Raw genomic sequence first — 16,068 nt, forward strand, 5'->3', positions numbered from 1 at the left:
GGTGGGGAGAAGCACATGGGTGAGAGAGAGAGGACAGCAGCGGGGCAGAGAGAAGTGCACAAGGGAGACAGATGGGGTGCTTAAACAAAAAAACAAAAAAAAATGTAATGCTTGGGAAGCAAGCAATGGAGGAACACAAGTAATGCGTCCGTGCTCCATGGGAGGGACAAACACAAGAGGAGGAAAGAAAGGAAAGAAAGGCCACACACGCTGACAAATAAGAGGCAAGCAAATGAGAGTGATGATAAAGCCAACCAATGACAAGCAATGAGCATGCTTTAAGCCGGCAGTAAGCTAACAATACATCTTGCAGCAGACAGGCCATTCTCTACCTAGTAGGCAAGCTTACTCTAAAGCATTCTGGGAAAATTAAAGCTGTACTTTGAGGTGCCAAGAGGATCCAGACAAGATAATGCAACCCTGTCAAGTTACCCCAGTCTATGCGTTATATTCTGCTCCAGTCCAGGTTTTTTCTTTGAGTCATGGAACTTGTAGTCTTCTGTATTCCTTTATAAAACAGGACTGGCACGTTCCACCTGTACTTGGGAAACTCCACAGCTATGGATAATGTAGGGTGCCGCTACTTCATTATTGAGCATTCCGACTTGGGATCACTGACAGAATATCAGTAACAAAAATATTGTGTGGACTGAATATTGTGCCAAAAATATTAAGGCCCAAAATATTGAGAAGGTAAGAGCAAATAGGTAAGTAGATAGTTACAATTCTTAACTCAACATCTACGTAACTTGACGATATATATATCGTCAAGGTACATATATGCTGAGTTGTCTATAGCAAAACTTGGCTTACCCATAGAAACTGACCTTCACAATATTTTTGTCCTCGATATTCTGGACACAATATTTTGTCCACGCAAAATTGTTTCCCGATATTTTGCCAAACACCCTGACTTCTGTAACTGTAAATGAACTCCGTCTATTAACTTATATTTTCATTATTATACTATGGAGAAAAGCTTCAGCTCCACTGGAGCGAGTCTCAGAATATGGAGGCCCAGTTGTTCACACTTTAGTAAGTCACTGTTGCTCTCAGAAATGGTGCTCACCCACACAGGAGAGGTTCAGCGCCTTGAAGCCGGGCTGGCAGCTGCACTCGTAGCTGCCGACAGTGTTCACACAGGTGTTCCCCAGCTCCCGGCGACACAGCTCCTCGTAGGAACACTCGTCGATATCTTTAATAGGACAACCAAAAAAGAGAATGTTAGCCCTGGAGAGACTTGTTTCTGTTTCTAAAAAACATACTCTGTCAGATATCATTTAAACCTAAACAAACGCGACAACATTTGTGAAGGTGTAGAGTAGCACTGGCTGGGCTGGAGGAAGAAGAATAGGGTGACCAGATGGCTCCATTTCACCGGGCACCACTTTTCCATTCCAGGACTTTGCTTTCAGCTGCCATTGTTATCACATGTGCAAGCTCAATTAAAATGAACCAAGACTACAACTCCCAGAATGCACTGATATGTTAAAACCCGGAATTGGAAAAATGGTGTCCTAGTGGCATGGAGTCATCTGGTCATCCGAGGTATGAGTTTAATCTGTGATCTGTCAACAGGCTCGGACTATGAGGGTGTTTAAGTATAACTTTTTCCGAGTGAACGTATAGTATGCAAACTACATCCAGGTTTGAGCATCCTTATGTCAAGCGTGTGTGGCCCACTCCCACAGGAAAAGTGTAAAGCGCAGCAAGGCCAGGGATGATGGTGTGTGCAGGACAGAAAGGCCATTCTATACCTCCACTATAGAACAATAGCTAATATAAAATTTTAAAAACTACAAGTCCCAGAATGCACACTGCTAGATAAAATATCCTGACTGAGGTCCTGTGGTAGGAAAGTGTCAATCGCCGCAGAGCTGGGACTGGTGGACTGTGAGGAGCAGACAGGACACTCAAAATACATCCATAACAAAACAATAGCTATAAGAAAAAAAACTACAAATCCCAGAGTGCACGCTGCTAGCAAAAAAAGGTCCCACCTGTATTAAGGTTCACAGAACACATGGGCATTCTACAGTTTACCTTGAATCTGCAGGTAAAACAAGTGACAGTTTTGGAAATGGCGAGGCCACATCCCCGGAGGCAACCAAAGATGATTCAAAGTAGTCAGGGAGATAGCAGAGGTAGCCTTTCAGGGCAAAATGTCAATCGCAAAATATTTGCTAATCTGGTACAAGAAGGTCTGCTAACAAGGCAGACTGCCCAGAAGAATGGCAGCCTCGCAGGGCCAGGGACCCAGGATAAGAACCGCCTCACAGCCCCTCCCCCTCTTGTGATAACACCTGCACCGGACGCCAAGTGTGTCTGAAGATGTGATTATCTGGGATTCATTGACCCCTCGCTACGCTTTCCAGAGAAACCACGAGCCGCCCCCGCAGGAACACGCTGCAGTGCGGAGACGCCTTTTCTTTTGACAAATTGTGGGCGCAGATTTGAATTCTAGGGGGGAAAAAAGTATTGGAATGCTGATCGCAGCAGTTCCCACCAGAGGCGCAACTAGAGCCAAATTTCGGGGGGGGGGGCTGAGCAAAAATGTCGGGGGGGGGGGGGGGGGCTGAACTTTAAGCAATAGGCAGAGTGGAGCTGCAGGGCTCTTAGAAGGGGTGAAACAACAGCGAGGCCTCATTAACATGCAAATGGTCTTTTAAAGACCTGTGAAGTGCTCGGGTGCGGCTGCTTTTTTGCCCGGGAAGGTGTCTCATCCCGGGCTGCCACACACGACGGGGGGGGCTGAAGCCCTGTGAGTCCAATGGGTGTTGCGCGCCTGGTTCCCACCCACTTCGACCTGGGATCCACAGTGTGAAGAGCAGCAGGGTGTGAGATGGGGGCAGCAGAGGCCTCACTACCAAACATGCCCTCGTACACCTGGGAATAGCCCCATGTCCAGCATTACCAGCCCGGCCAGCCCCATGGCAGCATCAGGGCGAACTGGGAACTTAGCAACTCAACAGCTCACAGGAGGCCCCAGCGCCATCATAAGAGGGGGCACCGGGCCTTGTGCTCATGCTACATCATTTATGTATAGATATATCAAGCCTGCAATAATTACTAATGATGTCATAGCCACACAACTAGATGGCACCAGAGTGCTTGAACAGCTGTGGTTTCTCTCTCCCGTGAAGAATATATATATATATATATATATATATATATATATATATATATATATATATATTGCTAACATTTCATTTCAATAAGCTTTATTTCAACTTATTGACATAAAAGCAATTAAAATGCACATCCAATAAAAATGTAAATGATAAAATGTACAATAACCATAAAACATCCATGAACGGGAGCGTGAGCCTCGCAGCATACAATGGTAATTAATACTAGATACGGCATGTAATAACATCTGCTTAACATAGTAAGGCAGATTGCAGGCCAGGAAATACATTTTTCATAAATACATACAACATGGACAGGTGCATGTAACTCACAAAGACACTGTCGACAATTGGTTATGTACCCATGTGATCACTTGGGATGCGCTCAGCAGTCTTCTAATGTCTTAGAGCCCACAACCCAAAAACCTGGTAACCGAACATGCGAGCAGGGGCCGGGAATCAGTCATTAAGACTCCAGGTTTTATGGTATTTATATTTTTGTCAGTTCCGTCTGTATTTATCCATATTTATTTTCTGCAAATTTTACCTGTATTTATCCATATTTATTTTAGGTTTCATGAAAAAATGAAGCTGAAATGTGTATATTTCTGCATTTATTGAATCAATTAATGTGCACTCGTGCCTGAACGCCTGAAAGGTTTCAATGATATATACGCACTCATGTGGTAAGATATGCACTTATAAGAGAATATATAAGTTTTTGTATCAAAGTTGTGCAAATCTACTGCTGTTTAAGGCTCTTTACTAAAATCTCTATATGTTTTTTAATCCCCTTGCCTGTCAATCCGCACAGCTGTTGGCTTGGCAGTCATGATTGACAGCATTTAGAATCACTCAAAAACAACCCAATTTCCGTTTTTATCCACATTTAAAATAAATACAGACACGAAAGTAAATGGTTTTCTGTCTGTATTTATCTGTAAAAATCAGTAAAAACGGAAAACGGGGAGCATTAATTAAAATTAAGATTCTCATCCCTAAAGATTTACATATATGCAGGTGTGAGCCATTTCTTGCGAGGGCCTACGTAAGCAGTCCAGGCAAACAAGACATGGGGAATAGTTTCCTTATAATTAGTGCAAATGGGACACATATCAGATTTGAAGTTCAATTTTTTGTGTAAGATTTTAGAGGGAGAGATCCTACCCTCAATTGCAAATATAATTTCCTGTCCATAGGGATAGAAATGATCTCCCAATAAGGTTCCAAAGTGCAACTCGATTTAATGTCTAGAAACTTCCCCATCAAAGTTGTGCTATCCACCGCACATATCTTGGATAAATGGATGGCTTGCCAATATTGATCTTTCAAAGTTTCTGCTGACAATCAAGGGGCTCCTGAAGGATTATCTCACAGTTCCTTCAGGCCTATATCTAGCAATGTCTTTTTCAGATTGTGGAGCCAATCGATCTTGCAGGATCGGTCAGTTTCCAAAACATCTCTTAAAGCTTCAACATACTGCGCCAGCTCTGGTGAAGTCCACAGTCTTCAGCAATAAAGTATCTGGCGAAGTCTTGCTCTGTTGGCCAGTGTCTTCCTACCTGGATCTAACATCAAAGGTTTTAGATGTACTTTGCGGGAGAAGTGCCGCAGTCCTCACGAAATTGTTCTCTGCGCTATTGAGAATGGTAATGTTCGTAAACCCCCATAGTTCCGCACCATACAAAACTGAGCCCAGAACCTTAGCATCGTAAATCTGCAGAACTGGGCTAATTGGCTTGGTAAAGGAAGTATTAAACTCTTTGACTAATACACCAGTGATCTGACGATGTTTAGGGCCATTTTTTCTACTTGCCGTTTCCATGACACGTTCGAGGCCAATGTTACACCCAAATAGTTGAAAACCTCAGCTCACTCAAGGAGCTTATCACCCATCATTACACTGCTCTTAAATGATTTATGTTGCTTGAACGACATGTACTTTGCCTTTTCGGTATTAATTTCGAGACCCCGCATCCTGCAGAATACCTCAACACAGAGCAGGGCACATTGTAACCCACTCAAGGTTTTGGAAATTAATATTGTATCATCCGCAAACATTAAAATGGGAATGTTTGAGTCAGCCAATGACGGGGCATCAGAAAGGTGGCAAGAGAGGAACTGGACAATGCTATTTAGAAACAGTAGAAATAGAGTTGGCGCCAAGAAACACTATTGGCTACCCTTTTGCCAATGGGAAATCAATCAGTGAGTTTGCCCTGGGTGCCCCAACGCACCTTAGCGAAGCTATTTTCATGCAATCGCATTGTCAAAGACAGAAGGTCTTGAGGCATACCCAGATCATGTAAGACAGGTCACTCCTTTTTGCGATAGACCAGGTCAAAGGCAGACTTAAGGTCAACAAAGGCAGTATACAAGCTGCCCTTGCCGATGACTACTGTCCACTAATAGAGAAGCTGAAAATGAAAGGACTGGTCGATGGTACTGACTCGCTGACAGAAGCCTGCCTGAAGAGGTGAAATGATATTATTGTCTGAAATCCATTCCTGTATCTTGGATAGTACAAGGCGGTGAATATTTATTACACTGGATCTATTAGGCTGATGGGTCTATAATTGCCTGGGAGGGATTTGTTGCCTTCTTTATATACAGGAATTAATTCAGCTCCCTGCCAGGAATCTGGTATCCAAGCATCATGGGCTCTGGCATTTGCCGGGGCTAAGATGTACCTTGAGCAGTTGGCCCTATCCTGCAGAAATAAGTCTGCAGGTATACTATCTGGGCCAGGTGCTCTACCACTCGATACTGCTTTCAGTGCAGCTAGCACATCTGTTTTCACAAATGAAAGTTCTGTCAAGGCGAAGAATAAGAATTGCCCAAATCATGAAGCTCCTCTGTCCAAGAAAATAGAGATGCAAAATGGTCCACCCAAGTTTCAAGAGCGATAGAATTGTGAGGGGAGGATGGTTAACCACATCTGCCTCACTTTACTCAGGACTGAAAAGTCACAGAATCTTTTTCAGAACAAGCACGTTTAAGATCTTGCCATCTCTCATCATCCCATTTACGCTTCGCGAAACCTGGCAAGATTTATAAAATGTCCTTGTTTGGTGGATGCGAAAGGTATCTTTGGCTTTTATGGCCACTATCAGTGAATTACGTGCTAGCCTGCATTCTTTATCAAAGCATCTTTTCTGCAAGTGATTTGCTGTGGAAGGGATATGATAATATGATTTTAATTTTGTAAATAGCCCATCATAAAAAATCTATATATGGCTTGTGGTCCCCAGTACAGGGTGGCCATGTGCTCGTTTCAGCTAAAGAGGACGAAACGTCCCCTTTTATGGCATGAAATGTGTCCACATTTTCAACTACCCCAGACCACTTGGCCCGCCGCATTTAATTTGTTAGATGAAGATCCCTAGTTGCTGACGGAGGGTCCAAGTTGGCCGCTATCACAACATATAGAGATCCCAGGGTAAGACACACTGGGTTGTGGTCACTCTCTGGCCTTTCGATAATGGACATATAATCAAGGAATGACCACAGCTTCAGATCCAGTAGAAAAATAATCAATACGGCTAGCATGATGGCCATTATTAGTTTAATACAGAAACAGGTGCTTTTGCTATGTGGACCCTGCTTGACATTTATGACCTAGGCCCCTCAAATGCCTTCTGACATGCCTGGAAGGCTCCTGATAGGGTACGGGTGGGAGAAGGAGGCAACCCTGTGATGTCATGATGGGGTCAAAGTGTGTGATGGCACGTATGCTACCTTTGTCACTAAAGTAAGTTGACACCCATGGTGTGAGATCAGGAGCTCTGAGACACACACTTGGAAGACAGTTTGAGAACTACCTCAAAAGGATACAGGTTGTTACTTGTTACTGGGTAAACATACTTCCTTGGTCAAGAGTTGGTATGAAGCTGTGGCCACCTTACTCTTTACTGCCACTCACCCATACAGGTCTTCCCATCCAGCGCCAGCACGAAGCCCGTGTCGCAGGAGCAGGTGAAGGAACCAGGCGTGTTCTTGCAGGTGGCGTGCAGGAGGCATGCCTGCAGGCCCGTGATCTGGGACAGTTCACATTCATCGACATCTGGAGATGGGACAGTGGACATAGAGTTAGTTCAGACAGATGGTTACTGCGCTCACTCACAAACTGCATCAACCTGCCCGGTGTACCGACAATGTTCTTCTTGTGGACGGATGAGCAGTTACTAGAAAATGGGTCTGAAGGAGGAACCGGTTTCCCTGGAGGATCTTGAGCCACAAACATTCAAGCACTGCACCCCCTGACTATCTTAACACACAGTCATATGACCTGTCCCCCAAAATACATTCTGTATCAAGATTTGCCTTTTGATTCAGCACTAAAAAAGCATAATATATTTTTAAAAATCCGAAATTAATCCCTTTGAGAGAAAGCCTTAACTAACCCTGAAACATACAGCATTACATGATAGCTCCCTGGCTAGCAATGCTGTCTAGAAAACAAGCTGCAGAGTCCAAGCAATGGACAACTAACCACGTAACTCATTGACAAAAGACATAGGCCTTTGGCACACCCGTATATACACACAGCACACAACAAAGGACCTCATTATGGGATGCTCAGTATTTCCGGGTGAGAAGATCACAACAAATGTTACTGTTATCGACAGTGTCAAGACATGGATGTTCAACCAATAGGAGACCAGGCAGCACCATCCGACAGCGCCTCGAGACCCTACGGGTGAAGCAGCCACGCTCTACACATCCTGATTGATTGAATAATACCTGGTAGTGGTATTATTATGGATCATAAACTGATCCCCAGTAATACACTTATGAAATGAGGATTTACAGTATAAAATCTGTGCTACCACACTGATGTCCTCATGTCTACACCAATCCTGTGTCTTTTCCAGTCGCATATTCTACTTGCTTTTTGTAGGAGGTCATCAGCCCAGAAAATACTGTGATATTACCACACTTCCAGGTGTGGAAATACAGCACCACATGCACCACAACCTCATGATCACACTAATTTAATTTCATATTAAACAACACAAACTATTAGTAAATTATACTCTAAATTTCTGGTGGCCAAACCGAAAAAACCCAGAAGAAACGTATACAATCAATCATTGGAAATGCCACAACTATACGAAAAGAACGCCCAGCTCAAGACTACGCCTCGACGCCTAGGCACTAAACAAATGCTGCTCTTTATCACATTAAAGTGAGATCTGTTGGATTTGCCAATACTGGGGGAAAAGTAGCAATAAAGGATTAATTTCTGTATGGAAGGCATATTGAATATCAAAAACAGAATGTGACAATAAGTGTCATGAGTGTACTTTTCAGACGTTAAGTAGTCCCTCATGCATTCCATTGTTCGCAGTTCCTAGGAGGCGGAATCATACAACAAACAGCCAATAGCATAAGGTGGAAAGAAAATACTATCTAGGTGGTGCCAACTCCTACTCTGGGTATAGTCTGAAGAATGGGTAACAATGGGTCTTTCAGACAAAAGTCAGACCTAACCGGAGAAGTCACTATGACACGCGTGTGTCTGTGTGAAGCAGTGGCGTTCCTATTAGAGGCCGCATTGATTCTAGGGACAATCCTGGATATTCAGCCCACTTGTTTACAATGCACCGGCGCAGCCACAAACAATCACAGAGGAGGATGCACCACGCACCCCATGCACTCTACACAACTCTAACAAGTTGACTCCATAATCTGTCTTCAGTTTAGTCCTGACTGTAAGCAGTGTTATCATTCATGCCATAAAAAGACTTAAGATCTTTTCAATGTGATAAAGGCAGGAGTTCTCACCTTCACAGCTGTTCAGTCTCTGGAGGAAACCACGCTGACACTGGCACCGGTATGAGCCGGGGGTGTTGGAGCAGTTGGCGTGTGGTCCGCAGGGGTGTGGGACCAGGGCACACTCATCCACATCTACAACAGAGAAGCAGATAATGAGACAAACGCCACTGGAGCAGTTCATAGACTCAGCCAAGTGACCAACATAACATGTTGACTTGGAGAAGTCACATCCCCATCAAGAAAAAAGGGAAACAAGAGATTAGGTCAAGAGTGGGAGCATCACCAGCCAACAAAGAAATAGAAAGAAATGACCAGCTGCTGTCATGCCAGCTAATGTAGGAATAGAGGTGGCACCCAGCCTACAAGCCAACAGAAAGAGGGAACACAGCAGTCACAGATCCACCCAACAAAGGGACAGATGACACAAAGAGAGGATGCACCAGAGGTGACTACATGTACTTACACACAGGCAGGAAACAAACAGAAGGATGTGACCAAAAGAAGTCACATGCCAAGCAATGAAATAAATGGAAAGAGGTGCCCAAGAGCAGTCACGCATTGAGTAGTCAGATGACAGGAAAGACGTGCAGTCATTCCTGCAAAGTGAACTAGTAGGCCATATTCTATACATGGTGATCTGCTCATCTTCAGGGCGATAACTTAGGGATGGCTGTCACAAGATCTGGAAAAGGTGTGGGCACCTACTCACCTGTGCACTCTAGGGTGTCCTGGTGAGGCTGGAAGCCTGCTGGGCAGCTGCAGACCTCCCCCTCCAGCAGCTGGCCTGGGGGGCAGCCACAGCTCTGGCCACTCGTCTGGCGGATCTGGTTCCCAGGGCAGGCTGTGGTCCGCACCTCTTGCACCGCCTCTGTTTGAAGACAAGAGAGGAGTAACACTAAGCATGAAGTGCCTAAACTCACCGGAGCCCCATGAAGCAGCCAGGCGCACATCCCAGCTGATGATTAATTAATCCACTCAATTTTCCTAGTGCCCTGACACAAAGAAACATAAAGAAGGCAGCCTTTATTGTGGGATGAATGAGAAAACACACCTCACTATCAGAAGGAGCTCTGGAACCCTCTACTGAGCCCCCAAGACCAGAAGGCAGCAGTGCCCATGTGACCTTCTTGCAGCAAGGTCATTCTGAAGGAGGAAGGGGGGACTGTGCCTCAATGGGCCTCATCAGTGTGGTTTAAATTCAGGAACAGGGAGCCCGAGGTCCAAATCTGGCATACCATATCCTCTTAAGGAGATTGAGTTTTATGTTGTTGGCCCACTTGTGACTCCTCCTGTGCCCTTACGGTAAATGGTATTGCCCACGCAGCGTGTAACTTTCTGTATAAATATTTTGTGCTGCCTCAAAAGGCAGATGGAGCGCACCAACCACACTACGTGTATGTGATTTCCTTATTCCCGTGTAAAAAGTAGGGGTGGGCAGAACCCACTAAGTTTCACTCTGCGGAATTCCGTGGAGGTGCTTGAAACTCCGGGAGATTCCACAGAGTTCGGTGAATGGGCAGAAATCAGCACGTCATGCTGCTCATGCTGATTGTTAGTGTCAGGAGCTTGTTCTGCGCTGTAAAATCAGCACGAACATCACCACAAGGGGCGCCAGAGGGCATTGCTTCTTTGCTACCGCTCGAGTAGATTTTCTACTCAAGCGGCAGCTTTCTCACCTCGAATTGTCGCAACCCCATGCATTGAGAAAATCCTGCCATCCTAGTGCCCGGAAATTGTGCTAGGGGACGCCAATTCTCACTCGCCAACTTACCATTCGCAAGCCACATGTGAGAAAAACTTTGCCACTCAGCAGTTGCCAGGATTTGACCAGAAATCTGCATTACATGTGTAACCTGGAGTGGCCAATACTCCTCCAACTCTGCCAGCGAAGCAGAATTTATCGCCCACCCCTAGTAACAATGTGCCCATGACTGAGGCCTGCATGACACAACAACATGGTGACAAGTTCTCAGACCTTCGCTGCTGCTCATGGACCCAGGCAGTGCCCTCTAACACATTTAGTCAACTCTGCAGGTCTTCCTGTGCTTGACCCTGGCAGTTAGCTGAGGTGAGAATGGTGCGAGAGCTGGTCTCTCATTATGCGCCCACCCCAGTAGCCATCTCCACTTTCTGCATCTTGCAAAGTCAGCTGTAATGGCCCCTTCATCTGGTTCAGATCCAGCCTGGCTGTCCCCCGATAGTGCGCTCTGGGACCCAGTCTGCAGTCCATTGGAGAGTAAATCGTGACAAAGTTCCCTCCACAGTATTAAGTCGTCCTCTAGTTTGTCGTCTGTGCGGTTGCTCTTCATTTGAACCTCCTCGGCTAATGTCCATTCTCGCACATAACAAACCCAAGCCGAGACCTCAGGTGGACGCGCCCTCATGTACACAATAGTTATTCTATGCCTCACTAAGACTAAAAGCAACTGCTGGAGGCTGAATGCTACAAATTGAAAACGGGCATTGCAGGAGACCGTGCGAGTGAGTAGACTCATCGTTCTTCAGTCCTTACCCTCCAATGGCACCCCTAGATCCGCATTCCAGGCGGACACCACCCCGGTGGGAGGGGACCTGGTGTCCTCCCTCACAGCCCTATATAGTAATGAAACCACGCGTTTGCCCGCCCCACAGGTCAGTATGAGGTCCAATGTCTGGGTGAGCTGTGTGATTGCTGGGTACATGGGCCATATTTCTTTGAATATATTAACTAAAGCGGCCTATTGGATGCATTGTAAGGCTGCCCGGGGGGGGGTTGCGCAGCGGCCCGCCCCTTTGAGGGCGGCCGCCTTAGTGCCACAGGAAGGCACAGGGGTGGGAGGTCGTGTCCCTGGGATGGACCAAGGGAGACCCCAGCAGATAGCTGCTTCCGGCGGGGAGGAGCCAGGGGGGTACATATTCTGTCTCCGCCCCTTCCTCGCCCTCTTGTCAGGCTGTTCAGAGGTATTTTATCTCAGGCATGGGCAAGCATGGGTTATAGGCCGGTGGTCTGCCCTGGGATTCGTGTTAACAGGCAGGTGAAGCAGCAGAACTTGGAGGGGCGTGGGTTTGGCCTCGGGGTACTAGGGCGGAGCCTGGCTGCTCACTTAGTAGCACGCCCTTGAGTTAGACGAAACAGGTACCTTTGATGCGAGCATCAGTACCGGGTAACTTCTCCCGACCTCCAGCACTGGCTGGCAGCTATGCAGGTGGCCTTCCAACAGGGCCATGGTCCATATGATTAAGGGAAGCACCGGGGTAACACTTTGGGCTACAAATCTGCAGGAGAACAATTTGGCTTTCCCAGTATTCAAATAGAGAAGCATGTTACACGTTGTTCTCCTCTGTGGTCACTCTGTCCTGTCTCTCCCTGGTATAATAGCAGAAGTTTGGGAGGGCAAGGCTTCACATTTGGCGGTGACTGATGGAATACGATAGGCGTACTCCAACGGAGTGAAAGAGGAAGGAAGGCAGGCTGGTCAACCCTCACCTCCTCCCGCATGGGCACGGCCAGGCATGAGTGGGCGGAGCCTGGTTGCTCACTGAGTAGCCCGTCCTTGAGTTCGACGAAACAGGTACCATGGATGCGAGTATCGGTACCGGGTAACGTATCCTGCCCTTCAGCACTGGCTGGCAGCTATGCAGGTTGTGGAAGTTGCCTTCCTCGGGGGCGATATGGTCCACATGATTGAGGGAAACCCCGGGGTAATGCTTTTGGGCTACTAATTAGCAGGAGAACAACTGGCTTACCCAGTATCCAAGATAGTGAAGAATTTTACACGTTGGTCCTCCTTTGTGGTCACTCAGTCCTGTCTCTCCCTGGTATACTAGCAAAAGTTTGGGAGGGCAAGGCTTCTCATTTGGTGGTGACTGATGGAATGCGATGGAAATACTCCAACTGAGTGAAGGAGGAGGTAAGGCGGGCTTGTCAACTCTTACCCCTCCCGCATTGGCACTGCCAGGCAGGAGTGTCTTGTCAAGGGGATTGTTCTTCAGCCATTCAAAGGCTTCATTGGACCAACGCCTAGTTTTAGGTTTACGGTCATTTCAGTCAAAATCCACGGGGGAGTTAGAAAGGATGAGGGCACCTGTCCTGAGGGGCATGCCGCCCGCCGGTTCGGTTGGGCGTAGATTGTCTTGGCTGGACCTGTGAGAAGCCCGGTATCAGTTGCTGTAGGTAAAAAGGTCTACCTGGAGCCATGCGCAGTTGCGCAGAGCAAAGAGGTTTGGGCTTCATCAGGCATGATCTTATACACGTCAAGTCCACAGGGTGCCGGGAGGGAGATGGGGTGCACCTCTCTAGTTTAGGCACGGTTCTTTTCCGACTGGACCTAGGGGAAGCTTTGGCTGCAGCAGGTTGTAAGGAAATAGGTCTACCTTGGTGGGGGGCCCTGGTAGTGACGGTGGCCACTCCCAAGGCTGTGGAGGAGTTACAGGGCGATCCAGGGTCTGCACATACCAAGGGGTATAGCATGCAGCAGCACCGTGTGGTGCTAAGCCAGGATACCCAGGGATCTTTAGCGTGTCCACTGGAAGACCGACGGCGCCCCGCTAACCGACAGGCGGTTGTGGGTCTGAGCAACCGGGGGCTGCCATGTATGCTCCGCCCACCCATCACGGGGGGGCGTGTGTAGCAAGTGGACTGGTGGTCCACAGGTGGGAGGGGGGGACCCTCCCAACATTAGGTATACACCAATTGGCGTTGCCATGGTGACTCTAGGCTTATCAGACGGGCAGGCGGCATAGGGGCTGGCCTGCCCTGGGATCGCCCGTAAGATAACCCACCATATTTGCATATTGCTTATGCTAATAAACCTGCAGCAATATTTCTCCACTTACATTCAGTGTCATGTGTTTTATTTATGTACTTATGTGTGTTGTGATAACTGTTGCCGATATTGGCACTATGTAAGGCTGCCCGGGGGGGGGTTGCGCAGCGGCCCGCCCCTTTGAGGGCGGCCGCCTTAGTGCCACAGGAAGGCACAGGGGTGGGAGGTCGTGTCCCTGGGATGGACCAAGGGAGACCCCAGCAGATAGCTGCTTCCGGCGGGGAGGAGCCAGGGGGGTACATATTCTGTCTCCGCCCCCTCCTCGCCCTCTTGTCCGCTCGTTCGCCTTGCCCGCCCATCCGCTTACCCGGCGTCCGGAGGGACAATGGGGGGGCCAGGTTTTCTAACAATTCTCACTTTGTGTTGCAGGAGGAGTTACAGGGCGATCCAGGGTCTGCACATACCAAGGGGTATAGCATGCAGCAGCACCGTGTGGTGCTAAGCCAGGATACCCAGGGATCTTTAGCGTGTCCACTGGAAGACCGACGGCGCCCCGCTAACCGACAGGCGGTTGTGGGTCTGAGCAACCGGGGGCTGCCATGTATGCTCCGCCCACCCATCACGGGGGGGCGTGTGTAGCAAGTGGACTGGTGGTCCACAGGTGGGAGGGGGGGACCCTCCCAACATTAGGTATACACCAATTGGCGTTGCCATGGTGACTCTAGGCTTATCAGACGGGCAGGCGGCATAGGGGCTGGCCTGCCCTGGGATCGCCCGTAAGATAACCCACCATGTTTGCATATTGCTTATGCTAATAAACCTGCAGCAATATTTCTCCACTTACATTCAGTGTCGTGTGTTTTATTTATGTACTTATGTGTGTTGTGATAACTGTTGCCGATATTGGCACTATGACCCTGCCCCAAATCAAATGTATCACATGCTTGTTCAAACATAATAAAGCTTTAGCTCGGATGCAGGTCTGCGAGTGCGTCACAGCCCCCCCCCCCCCCTCGCCACGCCCTAAATGGCATGTTGGACATCACACTTCTAACCAGCTTAATATCCCACACCGATAGCTCGTGATGAAACAGAGCACGTTTCAAAATTCGCACTACAAACAATTGCCACACGTGCGCAGTCTGTCGAACAGCGTATGGCTCCGTGAAGGGAATGCTAGAGCCCTGTAAAAGAAGGGACGGCAAGTCTGCAATCTGTACTCTATCCCGGAGCAGTCTCTTTTCCCAATTATCCTACTCAGTGAACCATCTTGCTGCATGTTGCAGTTGGGCAGCGTAATAATATAGCTCCATTTGTGGTGCCTCGAATCCACCTCACTCATACCTGCGGTTTAGAGTGGCAAGCGCCACTGTACTCCGATGAGCCATATTAAGTGGGATATTCCCGATTCCCTCTGGCAGATAAAGTTAACATTGTATGCAGCCCTGCAATGTATCTCGCTCGTTAGTTGCCCTGAATCACGCTGTTGGAGTGCAGCTCGAGTTAGAAACAGAAAAAAAATGACTTTAAGGGAGAAACATGTACCATAGTATGGAAGCAGCAGAAAACACAAACAAATCGCGTGGATACTGCAGTAGTGTAGCACATCAAGGACTTATGTGTTCAGCAAAAGGCAAGACCTGGTGTTAGAAAGCAACCCGTTTTGGTTAGGTCTGCAGATTGAGTCTCTTTCTTTCTTTCTTTCTGTATTCGGTTTCACAAAATAGAAAAACCATAAAAGCAATATATCAGTTAAAAACATGTTCTCACAAAAAAAGAACAGTTCCATACTAGCATTTGTCGTCACTATCTATACGTAAAAGAAAAGAAAGTCATCCAGTTCACGAATAAAAGACTTTTCACAAATTTGTTCTATGTTTAAAAATGCATTTTAAGAAATTGACGACATGATAGCAGATACATTCAGAATCTAGAAACTGGAGTCGTAACATAGCCGGGCAACAACGCCTAAAGCCCCAGAATTTCAACAGAGGTAATAACCAGAGTTTGCGATGACCATGATAGAACTTACAGAACAGGACAGTGTGTATCGTCGTCTGTTCTGATATTTCATCGCAAGGGCATGGCAAAAGGATTGGGTCCCAACTGTTTCTTACAGGAAAAGCGACTAATCGATGGAAAAGATTCAACCTGAATCTCGTCAAAAGAAGTCTCTCAAAAACTTTGAGATCAAGTGTCAGGTAGGGCTGAATTAGCAAGGTGGTCTGGACCGCAATTACGTGTTGGGTAGAAGCTTTCATTGCTTCATTCGTGAGCCTTAAAATTTCTAAATGGCTCAGTGCCCTTGCTTTCAGATCCTTCCTTGAGATCTCACAGATTGTCTCAGGTAATGTATAGTAAGACTCTAACCCTAAGTCAGTTAGAAAGTTTCGCACATAGAGGAGCCAACTAATTTT

At 47.1% G+C, this 16,068-nt stretch overlaps 1 protein-coding gene across 1 annotated transcript in view; it reads right to left on the minus strand.

Annotated features, from left to right (window-relative positions):
• Positions 1-16,068, minus strand: part of LOC146830421 (uncharacterized) — a 197,176-nt gene that overhangs the window by 118,650 nt on the left and 62,458 nt on the right. Inside the window, exons 3-6 of the mRNA XM_085604646.1 lie at positions 9,616-9,774; positions 8,916-9,038; positions 7,051-7,191; positions 1,070-1,195 (exon numbers count right to left, since the gene is read on the minus strand). Of these exons, the coding sequence (XP_085460772.1) occupies positions 1,070-1,195; positions 7,051-7,191; positions 8,916-9,038; positions 9,616-9,774 (549 nt within the window). The remainder of the gene's footprint in view (positions 1-1,069; positions 1,196-7,050; positions 7,192-8,915; positions 9,039-9,615; positions 9,775-16,068) is intronic.

This window comes from Triturus cristatus, chromosome 5_1 (genome assembly GCF_964204655.1).
Source record: "Triturus cristatus chromosome 5_1, aTriCri1.1, whole genome shotgun sequence".
Taxonomy (NCBI): Eukaryota; Metazoa; Chordata; class Amphibia; order Caudata; family Salamandridae; genus Triturus; species Triturus cristatus.